Genomic DNA, 12813 nt, shown 5'->3' on the forward strand with positions numbered 1-12813 from the left:
ATGTGACATCATGTTAAACGTAATCGATTTTCTCTATTCAAAATGAATTAAATGATTTTTTCTGAAAGAGAAAATCGTTTATAATGATTTAAATATTTTCATGTACAATCAGTACGTGTTTATCTTCCAGCGAATGCTTTTAACGACATTCTGCATGTGTTATTTTTCTATTTGTTTAATTTTTCGTGTCCTGAGCGTAGTTAGTAATATAAAACGATATATCAGAAAAATGAAAAAAAATTCTGACATATCACGTATTAGGAAACGATGCTCAGAAATGAAAAATTTTTTATTAATCGACAAAGCAATTCCACGATTTTAATTGTTTTTGCTCGATTATTGTCTATATTGTACCATTAGACTGACCAATCGCAAGTGTCTTCGAATGAAAGAATTCCTCTGATTATGAAATTGCGTCGTGTTAAAATAACGAGCTCAATAGTGACACGAATTCTAAAACAAAGAAAAAAAAAAAAAAAAAAAAATATTAAAAAGAAAGAATTAAAGAAGAGAGTGAGTTTGATAAAGAGAAAGCGAATAAGAGAGGGAGCGTAAGAGAAAAGATGGAAATAGGAATGAAAGTGAGAATGGAAGAGAGCAAGAAGGAATGTGTGTACTAGGTATTATGATTGTATAATACGTGGTTTGTAATTGTACATACGAGAAGAAATCATTGGCAGCAATTTAAACAGAATACAAATATCTATGTATAAAAAGTAATAAGTACTAATACACACCTCTATATATGTGATAAGGTTTGTAATATTTAAGGGAGGCCGATAGATTGTATAACCTACTAGATCTCAGTATAAGTTACTAGGTAAAGATCGTAATAATTCGTAAGTAACACCAAAATCACTCCGCTGTATCAAAAAAATAATTTTTTATATAAGTTCCCACGGGCGCACATCATCTCCAATGGCACATGAGTTTTAGTAGACTTATTACGACTAACGATAGCAAGACATTAAGCTGGTTGTACATAAATAATAATGATGAAATGAAGAATAAATGGCTAAAATAAAGAAATGCTTGATGTTGTTAAGTAAGAGAGGACGTTGTTTACTTGAGCCAAATTTGTTCGCACGCTTACCCCTGACTTCCATTAAACTATTTTTATTCGAAAGAAATAATTTATAATTTTTTATGTTCATCCAAAGAATGCAAATAAAAAAATTATTGGATTTCTAATGTGACTTTTTTGTATTGATGCATCGTTACAAATGCATTCATTCAATATACATATTTTAATATTGTTAAAAACATCAATTTAATACAAATTTAATTCATAATTTTTTATTTCTTTACAAACTCGGAAATATAACAATATATATTGAAAAATATCGATTCATTCTATCATCTCTATTTACTTAACAATATCAAATTGAACTATATCGTCTGTTTTCTTATTAATATCTATAAATAAATAAGAAAAGAGACATTTATTAAATATTTGAATTAACGTTACGAGGCAAATGTGAATACAATGTTATATAATAAAACTGCAGGTTATTAATTATAGATATATATATATATATATATATATATACAGAATTACCTTTCTTAGTTTATAATATTTTGCATGTTATATATAAAAATATAAATATATAAATATGAATAGAGAGAGAAAGAAACAGAGTGAAAGTGTTACATAGTCATCGATAGAAGAGATATACTAATTGAAATACATATTCTCATGTTTGACGTTTTCTCTTATGTTGCGGATCTATTACATTGGATAAGAAATATTGTATATAATATTAATACAGATAAAACAATGCATATTATACGTTATTATAATCTTTACAAATATGCTAATTATTCTAAGGTTTAATTATTAATAACTAATTGAAAGTAAATTAATTGTACTTGTATTTTTCATTGACCTTACCTCTTATAGAACAACTCAAATGTAAAATTTATAATATAAAATTTAATTGAAATAAAATAAAAAGTATCTTAAAATTGATACTCAATAATTAAATTCGTTTTTTTTATAAATAATTACACACAAATTTTTTATTTTCTTCTTAAATTATATATAAAATTTAATTAATATATTCTTTTTAAAATATTATATATTTTAACATATGTTGATAAATAAATTTAATTATCATATTGTTTTTTGAAGCGATTAAATTCTTTCAATCTATAAGCTTGTGTGCGAATAAAACCACCCACGTCTTCAGGTTCGAAATCTCCTTGTACATCCATTGAAACTAAATTTTGATTGTATAAAGAAATTTTGCTATGTCGACTAAGTACAGATACTGCAAGTTCAAAATAATAAGTATTTGCTTTAAAAAAAAATTAATTTCATTAATACTAACCATTTCCCTTATACAACTGCAATCGAACTGTACCATTTACGTATTTTTGAGAATATAATATGCTATTCCGTACGAAATCAAATTCAGGAGAAAACCAGAAACCTAATGAACATTATTGCCTATTTTTAAACATATTTCATTTTATAAAATTATTATTTCTTATTTTATTAACTATCCTTAATATTCTTTTTACCATTGTAGACATAATCAGACATTTTGTTAGTCAAATAAGATTTTACTCTTAAAACCTCACGATCCAATATAAAAATCTCTAAATCTTGATGTGCTTTGTATAGAATCGTTGCTCCCGGTGATTCGTAAATTCCTCTAGACTGAAATATTAATAATTTTTAACAATTCTATCAAATATTTAATAATTTTTATTTTATTTACTTTCAAACCAATAAAACGATTCTCGACAATGTCGATACGTCCTATACCGTGTAGATTACCAACTTCATTTAAATATTGTATTATTTTAAGCGGAGTGAGAAACGTTTCATTATTTTTTAATTGTTTGACGGACGACGGATATCCTTGCTCAAATTTGATTTCAATCTCTTCCGGTTCCGTTGGAGAACATAATGGATCACATGTCATTTTATATATTTGTTTCGGGGCTAACGCATTTGGATTTTCCAAAATACCCGATTCATAACTAAAAATATACGCATATTTTTAATTTTAATTAATTTTTAATTAATAATACTAAAAAATAAAAGTATATATCGTTTCAAATATACCTAACGTGTAATAAATTCGCATCAGTACTCCATGGTTCTTTTGGTGTTACTGAAATAGGAATACCGTTCTGTTGTGCGTACTTTAACAAATCCGGTCTTCCTGAAAATCTTGTGTAAAATTCTTTCTCCCTCCAAGGTGCGAGTATCTGTAGTAAATGATAAAGTAAAAAGATTGTAAAGTATAAAAACAATATATGTGAAAAATATAAAATCAAAATACCTGGATATCTGGATAAAGGCTGTAACAGTTCAGTTCAAAACGAACTTGATCATTACCTTTTCCTGTCGCACCATGAGCGATTATATATGCATTTTCAGTTTTTGCAAGTCTTATAAGACCTTCGCTAATGCATGGCCGAGCGATTGCCGTACCCAAAAGATATCTATCTTCGTAAAGAAGTCCGCATGCAATGGCTGGCCACACAAATGATGATAGAAAAACTTCTCTAAGATCTTCTATTACTACCTAAAATAAAAAAAATAAAATAAATAATAAAAATAAAAATAAAATAAATAAAGTAAATAATTAAATCGCTGATAATTAAATAAAAAAAGTTAGAAAAGATTGTTTTATTCTTCAGAAGATTAATTATAACTAAAAACATGAAAATCAATATTATCAACGCGATTTAAGACAAAATATCTATAAATTAATAAAAATTTTCTTATCACCTTCGTAGCACCAATTTTTAACGCTTTTTTTCTAGCAGCATCAAAATCTTCTTCTTGTCCAATGTTTGCCTAGATCGAGATTTTTTTATACAGTATCTATTTAAAAAAAAAAGAAATAACAATTATCTTAAATAATCTTACCATATAAGCTATAACTTGATATCCCTTTTCTTTCAACCATAATAATATGCATGATGTGTCCAAGCCACCGCTATAAGCTAAAACAACTTTCTTCGCTGTTTCGGACATTTTTTTAAACTCTTGATGCAATCGGAATTTAAAGACAATATGATAATATTAATTTTGTAAATCGACTGTTGGATCTCATATATATATATATATATACATATATATAATTCCGCTTGTTGACCTATGATTAATGATAACCCATGAATGATTTTCATAATAATAATATAAAATGAATTAATTTTTATGTAAATTTTAATTGGCAATATATTCAAATCAAATAAAATCATATCTCTATTTAATGTGGTATGGTGAATGCGTAAAAAAAGAAACAAAATTGGAGCGAATTGTAGGCCTTTATAAGCAGAACATTTTGTTTAAACTACAATCTACATACATATATGTACTCATATAATATATTATGTAATAATCAATACCGTAAACTTTGTAATAATCTCGCCGCTAAATAATCACAATATTAACACAATATTATCAATAATCATTACGATCATTAACAGATTAACTTCCACCGATCGCGAAAGCGATGTACAATTGCTTCGTATATAGCAGAAGTTTCAACGTGTAAGTACTTATCAGTATAGATATTATTTTGAATGAAACAAGTGTAAGTCTTTTATAATCGGACAGTTTTTTCAAATTGATATAAATGCACGTTTTAAGGTGAGCTAAAAACGGCATTTGTATTATATATAATTTAATACATATCTGTACGCTATTCAAATGCACTTATTTAGCAACAAATTGATAATATAACAAAGTACATGTAACGAATAACTAAATATACATCTATCGTTTTATTATACAATAAGATATTTAAATATTTGTATCTTTAAACATACTTAAATAACTTTAAACGATTTACAAAATAAATATTAATTTTACTTATTTTCTTACTAAACTATGCTTGCTGAAATTAAGGGACATATAATCCATGCTATACAATATTCAATTCTTATATGAATTAAAGAAGCAATAATAGTGATTTCGCAAGCGAAATCTCCACACTAAATATTCTTTATCATAGTGTAACAATCGATAATTTTTGGAGCGGGAGATAACGAAATATTAATAATAACGAGAAATTTACACGAATATCGCGATTTTCTACTACAATACATCAATTTCTTTTTGCTAAATACATCGCTTATTTTTTAACAAAGGGATAATATGGCATAGGATAACATATGATATTTGAGCTAGATCATTCGCGAGCCTAAATTACTATTAAGCACCTCTGTACGATTTTCATTAGTATTGCCAACATATTTATTCCTTCCATACATTTTTTATTCGCGCAGGCACTTAATATCTTTTTCTTCTGGCGCTATTATATTCTAGCCAAATGATGTTTATGATATGACATTTCCCAATGTTTTTAATTAGTCGCTAATTAACTAGACGACTTTAACAATTGACTGAGTGTTCCTTATTTTAAATTAATTATACTTCGAGATCATCCACAAAACTTTGTAGCTGATATTATTAACGGAGCCAAAGCTAATGGCATATTAGGAATACGGGAATGTTTTTATTTTTTTTTTTACAACATAAACATTTTTTTTTATATGTGAAGTTTACTTAAATCATCTAAGAAGGATTTCGGTGTAATTATGTGCGACGAACCTAAAGTGAGATAATAATGTAATATTAAAACAAATTCAATTATATAAATTTTTAATGTATACTTACCAATTATGACTTCCCAATTTTTTAAAGCATTTGTAACTTCGTAAGCGCATCGGATTTCAGAAAAGCAAACACCTCCAACGACAAAAACGATTAATCTTGGAACATTCTTAATAGTTTGTGAACCTTTGTCTTTATGCCAATGTCCATATCTTGCACTAAAAAAAAAAAAGAAAAAAATTAATTATAATGTTATAAAATTATAAAATATTATTTACATAAATTTTTATATTATTATACCTAGTTGGAGCATGATATCCCGAGCTTGCTGCTCGTCCAGCCAAAAAAGGAAAATGTTTAGAATCCAGTTTATCTTCAATAGCGTCTTCCATAATATCTTTCATAACTGGAGTCCAACGACTCATTTGATAAGTTTGTTCTGTAATTCTTTCTTTACGTTGTACGGTATATAATTTTTTACGATTACCACCCTATAAATAGATACAATAAAATAGATTCCAATATCAAAACTATGTTTGAAATATATATGCATTATTAATAATTGATAAAATAAGATATTTACATCTACAACTATGTTAATACCAAGATTAGCCATGTTTACTATAGTTTGTTTATCATCAGGAGATATTTGAGCATGATGAACAAGACGATTAAGATTTTCTTCAGAAATACCATTTTTACTAATAACATATAATGCAATAATTCGTAATTTGTCTAAATGATGTACAGTTTGGTCAAGTAAAATTGGAGTAATATTTTTCATTTGATCTTTGATACGTTCTCCTTCAGCATCTGTACCCATCGCTAAATCCTAGTAAAATGATGATAATGTGACACTTAACAAATAAATTTAATAACATTTAAAAAAAAGAAAAAATTATATAAAACATACTTGCTCTACTTTACATAATTTATCTACATTTCCTTGGTAACGTTTCATACAATCTTCTGCTAACTGTAAATGTGTGGCATATTTACTCAATTCTTTTTGATATTGTGGCATTTTTTTAATCATCTGTGAAAGATCCCTCATACTTTGTTTGTCTCCTTGTGGCATTCTTTTTGATTCTGTGAATTTCTTTAAATTTTTAGTAACATTCCTAAAAAAGATATATACTATGATATATGTATTTGCATTTTTTTTTAATTATTTATTTTTATTAATAGAATTCTTATTTCTATTAATTTTTTTATGAATTTTTAAATTATTCTACTCACTGTGAAACTACAGCAATATGCTGATGTCTAAGATCTACCCATAAATCGTCATTTTCATCTAATAATACTTCCTTTTGTACTCCTGCAGATGCCTCAAATCTTATAACAAATTTTTAATGTTAAAATATAATTTGATATTATTCATAACTATTGTAATTCTTACCTATAAACATCATTCTCAATATCTAATAAATCATATGCCATAGCTTGTAGCGTTAATTCGTGTAACAAGGGTGAAACACAGTCAAATCCTCTGTCTAAAATAAGTAATTGAGAACGTGCTTTTTCAGGTCCTTCACCCATTGTTGGCTCATCTGCTTTGTAAGCATCTAATTTTTGTTGAACCATATGTGCCAATTCCAAATTTCTATCAAAATCGCTATAGAAATAAATTATATTATAACTCTATAATAAATTGTATTATAATTGTATTATATAAATTGTATAAAATTTTAATTATTATTTAATTTAAATGAACAGAAAATATAATTATATTATACCTTCGATATCTAACTGATGGATATTCTCCAAGAGTAGCACAAAGTGTCGCAATTTGTTCAGCTATTCTTTCCATATTGGCTGTTCTCAAGTTGGAAAAGGAAGCATTATAAAAACAAGCAAATGTTTCAGCTGAATCCAAGGAGAAAACCTATTTAATTATATATTTGTTTTAATATTATTTTTACACTTTTTTTATTATTATATATTAAGCGATTATAATTTCATGTATTAGGCAGTGCAATTAATAGCAGAATATACATTTTATATATAAACGTATATATATATAGATCGAGAAAGAAGATTAATAAAATATTAGTTACTAATAAAATAGAGAATTGGATACACCGAAAAGAAAAATAGAAATTAGGATGCAAAAGGAAAAAAAAGGAACATACAAGCTAAGGTAATCATAGAAGTCTTTCGCCTACATTCTACCCTGCAAAATAAAGAACTGAAACATACGGAGAAATTCTATTTGAAATTAATAAAATAATAACTATCGCGGTTTGCAACTAGCAGCTATAATTTTTTTTTTCTTATTCGTCACCTGCGATTCGTAAGGCAAGAAAGCGATGTTGATCTCTTTCAGGGTTTTGATCTTTTTAGCGGCGAGAGACTTGCAGAGTTCATTGAACAGCTCCTCCGGACACACTGGTTGCGTGCAAGCATGAATGCATTCCATCGTTAGTACGTGCTTTATATGTGAGTATTGTACAAAATAGGGGGAATGATGTCCAATAATTGTGTTATGATTATCGCTGGTCGAAAAATTGGAAGAAGGTAAGTTAAAATATAATAAGAGTGTTATTAGAGTGGTCTTTATAAAGAACACTGATTATGTGTATGTTCATGTATGTATCGGTGAATATTTATGTGCCCGTCACCACGGAAAACGTAAAGTTGCCAGACATTTGATATCTCAGTTTCCTTTGCTTTACCTGTTCTTCGTATGGTATGAAAGCGATGTTGATCTCTTTTAGTGTCTTTATGCGTTTAGCTACCAGCGAGTGACACAATTCTTTGAACAATTCATCTGGACATGCTGTAAAGAGATATACTTAGAATTTTATGTTGATTTACCAAAATTGAAAATACCGGATTGCCCATTCTTGTACATCTTGTACAATTTTTTTTTAATTTCCTGTTTATTAAATGTGTAGAAAAAAAATAAAATCGAAATTGAGTTTTATGTGTACGTGAGATGCATAAAAGTTAAATTATTTTAATTCTTTATAGTTGCCTTTCTTATGATAATGTTTATCTTAATCAAAATATAAAATGCAACCTACCTTCTGTGAAATAAACATGGGCTACTTTGTAAGAAGTCCTGGTAGGATTACTGAAGTCTTCGATTAATTTTTGGACAGAAGAATTGCATGGTGTGATCAGGTAGATTGCCTCCATGGTAGGTAAAGGTTCCCGTTTTTTGTTGATATCTTCTACTAAGGTAATGCCTTGTGCACTGATATCGTGCATTTTACAACACGCAGATACCATCCTCATGGCCAGTTTATCAACTACTAAAATTCGCCATTGAACGCCAGAACTTCCGGTTTTCTTCTGTTTGATGACTTCATTCATAATCTCTAAAAGAAAAAGTTGAACGATGATTAATATTTTTATATTACAATATGATAGCACTTTAAATCAATTTTTATTCTATTTTATATTAATTAATTTTATTATATTAATTTTTAATATTAATGTTTTAGAGTTTGAAAGTCAATCGATCATAATTTTATTTCGAGCGATCATATTCATTAGCATATAATTTATAGAAATGCAATAAACATATTTTATTCATAAAAAGAAACAATATAAATCAAATATATAAAATATATTTGTTAAAATAATAATAATCAGATTGAAATTGTTTCAGGATTATGTTTGAACGATTCAAAATTGAATAGAAGAAATCTATTGGCGCTTTCAACACGTATTGATCGTTCTTACAAGGAATGACGTCATGCTACATGATCGTATCTAAAGAAGAAGGAGCCCCATTTCACGCAATATATAGAAAGTAAAAACACTGATAAGTTTGTGTAATTTGATGGTTATCAAATAAAAATACTTTTACTCAATAATTGTATATCACAAATGTTAAGATTTCATTATTACTTGGAAATCATTTTATAAGAAAATATATATATATATTAATTAAATTATTTGATACAGATACATAATAGAATAATATGATATATATTTTTAAATTTCACAATGCATAATTATTAGTAATTCAATAAAATTTAAAATAAATAATTATTTCTTAATTATTTTAGTTTAATTATCAAAGAAATAGGAAATATATTTTTTGTTTATGTACTTGTTTACCTCTTTTACGTAATGTTTTCTATAAAGCGTAATAAATTTAGTCTTTTATATTTTATGATTTTGAAAATTTTTATTGATATGATGATTTTATTAATATTTACTTTGTTTATAATTTGTTATATAGTTATATATAAATAATAAAAATTAAAATAAAAACATATATAATAATAATAAAATATATTTAAAAATCAATAATAGATCTATATATGCAAACAGATTCTTTTTTTATTTTTATTAAAAATAAAAATCATTAATTATTAGAAATTAAAAAGTATTATTTACTTATGATATCATTAAACTTTTACAATCAATAGATTAAAAATTTGATAAACGTGTATATTGATAACCTCTGTTATTTTATTATAATAAAATATATAATTTTTTAAACAAAATACGAGCATAATATAATTCTAAAACATAAATTTGACATTTCTATCTAGCAGCCGCTTCATAAACGATGAAATCATCATAGCATATACGCCCTTTGGAGGTTACAGATTATGACAGTTGTACAAGTGATATGATTGTCATATAAAATAAATCTACAAGATTCTTTCAATATTATTATATAAACAAATTTTGCAAAATTTTGCTTTTATTGTAAAGAATTACATTATTTTTTGTTACTCACTTTGACCGACTTGTGCCTTGAGCGCCATTTTGCTAGTAACTGACTGTATGTTTCGTTACCAGGTGGCGTTTCGACGACGAAGAAGCAGATAATTCTAGAATTATCTTATAGTTAATGATTATCTATAGTAATGTTTCTCTGTTCAAATCGATGATACTAGACTGTGATTATTAATATAAGTGTTTAATATAATAAATTATTTTATTTATTTAAAAAATTCAATTAATTATTTATTTCAGAAAAATAAATTGTGTAAAATTTTATTTGAAAAATGCTATAAATAAAAAAGATCTTTTACGACTTAATATGGATATTTGACAATAAGAATTTTAAAAATAGACAAATAGAATATTGCAATAGAAATTGTATAAAGAAATATATTATAAAAATATAATATTACTTATATTTATATTTATTATGTATAATAAAAATAAAATTGTAAAATTATATAAAAAAATTATTCTATATGAAATATAATTTTATTGAATTCATAACTTGTTAATTAAGTAAATAGATAGGTTCTTTGCTTTGTATTTTCGATATATATCGAATTACCAAATATCAATTTATCTCGAAAATCGAATCTTATTTTGATTATCGAATATCATTTCAAAACCTATATTCAGACTATTCATATTTATTGTAGGCGTATAATGAATTCATTGTTTCTGAAAAATTCATAATTTATATCATTAAAACAATTTATTTAATTATATACAAGAAATATGCAGGATAAGCGCACCACCTGAAAGCGAGAGGGGATGGCGACAACGCCACGCGAGAGAGAAGGAGAAAGAAGATCGGCTCAACGAGGACGTGAGAGGGTTTGTTCAGTTAGTTCGGATTTGTTCGCCGGTGTATATGGTTCGTGTCGACGATTTGCGCGCGCAACACCAGTGTGTACGCTCGCGCTCGAAGGAACGACACTTCGACATTTTTGCGTTTACTTTCTCCGTGATTTCGTGTATCGCTCCGTCTGCGCGCGTTTCCGTGCTGGATTCAAAACTACGCCGGTTCTTGCGTCAATGCACGGAAGAATGTGTGTCGCGGATATTGTTTAACAGTGATAATACGTTCTGACTACGGGCTGTTCCATTCATTTTCTTATGTGACCTGTGTACTTGTGTGATATATTTTTGGTACTCGGTGTTCGGCTGCAACGATCTACGATGAAACTGGAGTATCCTTGTCGCGTCGAGGGTTGGCTGAACGTTTGTGGTAAGTACGATTTCTTTATCTTTCTTTTACTATTTCAAACATATCTTCCGTATACACGATATTTCGTGATTTCCTGGTAAACAATAGGACAAAAAAGATAAAATTAAACTAACGAGGAGGGAGGTTATGTACGGTTGTGTACAAAAGTGTCTGGTACAGTGAACCTTCCAGATGCACGTGCGCTCTGCGCCACGAGAACGCTATTTCGCTCATTTCGCTAGCCGGTACTCAGCCGGGTCCACACGCTTCGTTGCATAACAACAAGTGTAGTGGGAGTCTGTCATCGTTCAGTCATACAGAAACTCTCAGTTCCCAAGAATATCGTACGCTGTATTTCATGATAGTCTCTCCGCGTTTATCTTTCAATAAACAAAGTTGACAGACGAAGAACGGTTTTTTTCTCTTTCGCAAGCGAAGAATGTTTCTTTTGTATTAGCATTTGTTTGACTTACCAATCGTTTAAGCGTACAAGCTCTTAATTTAGAATAACATTTATTTGCGCATTTATCATTTCTCTTTTACAAAATGGATCGTTCTCTTTTTTTATTTCGATTAAGATTAAAATACTATTGCTACTAGCAAGTGTGCCGAGTTACGTAATATTCCAACGCCCATTTCTAGGTCACAGGGTAAAGTAAGGATAAAAGGAAGTAAACTTGTTTAAACTTTCTTTACGTTAGAGATTGCAGAAAGATTTCTTTAAAAATTTCGTGAAATAGATACACGTTACCATAATTTTTTTTATACGTTTTTTCTTTTTTTACAAAAAATTTGTAAAATATTTTGAAACTATGATATAAAATATGTTGTACGCACATTTCTATGTTTACATTTTCACTTCTCTCTATGAATATTGTACGCTTGTACTTTCCCAAACTGTTACATATATAATTATTTTCTCTATATAAACAAGAGAAACAAGATCGATCGAAAGAAATGATAGGAAAAAATGGGAAAACTCGCTTTGCATGCTTTATGATATGCAGTTCTTTAGCACAAACATCGTTAAGTTTGACGATATTTTTTCTGTCGTCAATTTTCACAGGATGAGGCAATGTTTGATTTTTACGTCTTTGATAAGACTCGTTTCGTGACAAAATTTATTTTCAGCCTGACATGATATTTCTCAAGCAAGCCGGAATTGTTGACATTCAAACATACGTGATGAACACGTATCGTGTTAGACATAATAAATCGAACGGCATCATGAGACCACTCGAATGTCTCTGGTGGAACGATTGTTCATTATAAGCTGCTTGAAATAATTAGGAGGTCCTGTTTCATCAATGATTCATTAGAGTAATGTTTGAAC

General features: G+C 27.7%; 2 protein-coding genes and 1 long non-coding RNA gene across 5 annotated transcripts in view; 1 reads left to right on the top strand and 2 right to left on the bottom strand.

Annotated features, from left to right (window-relative positions):
- LOC116185101 overlaps positions 1 to 1863 on the top strand; it is a 4078-nt gene extending 2215 nt beyond the window's left edge. The window contains exon 2 of the long non-coding RNA XR_004149873.1: positions 1622 to 1863. This is a non-coding gene — a long non-coding RNA (uncharacterized LOC116185101). The remainder of the gene's footprint in view (positions 1 to 1621) is intronic.
- Positions 1864 to 2005: 142 nt separating this feature from the next.
- On the bottom strand, positions 2006 to 4060 carry LOC102678289 (argininosuccinate synthase). Of its 2 annotated transcripts, XM_006612025.2 has the most exons (8): positions 3887 to 4059; positions 3746 to 3814; positions 3294 to 3539; positions 3074 to 3219; positions 2724 to 2988; positions 2524 to 2662; positions 2331 to 2432; positions 2006 to 2270 (listed from the first exon to the last, which is right to left on the bottom strand). In XM_006612025.2, the coding sequence occupies exons 1-8, from the start codon at positions 3992 to 3994 to the stop codon at positions 2107 to 2109; spliced, it is 1239 nt and encodes a 412-aa protein (XP_006612088.1). In that variant the 5' UTR covers positions 3995 to 4059; the 3' UTR covers positions 2006 to 2106. The 2 variants fall into 2 exon arrangements, with proteins under 2 accessions (XP_006612088.1, XP_031364573.1); XM_031508713.1 differs by lacking the exon at positions 3746 to 3814 and having other exon boundaries at positions 3887 to 4060.
- Positions 4061 to 4268: 208 nt separating this feature from the next.
- On the bottom strand, positions 4269 to 10388 carry LOC102678059 (protein ROP). Of its 2 annotated transcripts, none has more exons than XM_006612023.2 (11): positions 10284 to 10388; positions 8608 to 8904; positions 7866 to 7969; positions 7318 to 7466; positions 6981 to 7196; positions 6818 to 6916; positions 6492 to 6699; positions 6162 to 6410; positions 5879 to 6069; positions 5642 to 5796; positions 4269 to 5575 (listed from the first exon to the last, which is right to left on the bottom strand). In XM_006612023.2, the coding sequence occupies exons 1-11, from the start codon at positions 10309 to 10311 to the stop codon at positions 5514 to 5516; spliced, it is 1758 nt and encodes a 585-aa protein (XP_006612086.1). In that variant the 5' UTR covers positions 10312 to 10388; the 3' UTR covers positions 4269 to 5513. The 2 variants fall into 2 exon arrangements, with proteins under 2 accessions (XP_006612086.1, XP_006612087.1); XM_006612024.2 differs by lacking the exon at positions 7866 to 7969 and adding an exon at positions 8257 to 8360.
- Between the last annotated feature and the right edge of the window lie 2425 nt (positions 10389 to 12813).

This window comes from Apis dorsata, unplaced genomic scaffold (assembly GCF_000469605.1).
Source record: "Apis dorsata unplaced genomic scaffold, Apis dorsata 1.3 scaffold_98, whole genome shotgun sequence".
NCBI classification, from domain to species: Eukaryota; Metazoa; Arthropoda; class Insecta; order Hymenoptera; family Apidae; genus Apis; species Apis dorsata.

Excerpts from the sequence above, each read along its gene's own strand:
- LOC102678289 (XM_006612025.2), bottom strand. The coding sequence starts at position 3,994 with ATGTCCGAAACAGCGAAGAAAGTTGTTTTAGCTTATAGCGGTGGCTTG. Across the intron at positions 3,540-3,745 it reads TAAAAATTGGTGCTACGAAG|GTAGTAATAGAAGATCTTAG; the intron begins GTGATAAGAAAA and ends TTTTTATTTTAG. Across the intron at positions 2,989-3,073 it reads GCGAATTTATTACACGTTAG|TTATGAATCGGGTATTTTGG; the intron begins GTATATTTGAAA and ends GTATATTTTTAG.
- LOC102678059 (XM_006612023.2), bottom strand. The coding sequence starts at position 10,311 with ATGGCGCTCAAGGCACAAGTCGGTCAAA. Across the intron at positions 6,411-6,491 it reads AATTATGTAAAGTAGAGCAA|GATTTAGCGATGGGTACAGA; the intron begins GTATGTTTTATA and ends TCATTTTACTAG. Across the intron at positions 5,797-5,878 it reads GGATATCATGCTCCAACTAG|TGCAAGATATGGACATTGGC; the intron begins GTATAATAATAT and ends TTTTTTTTTTAG.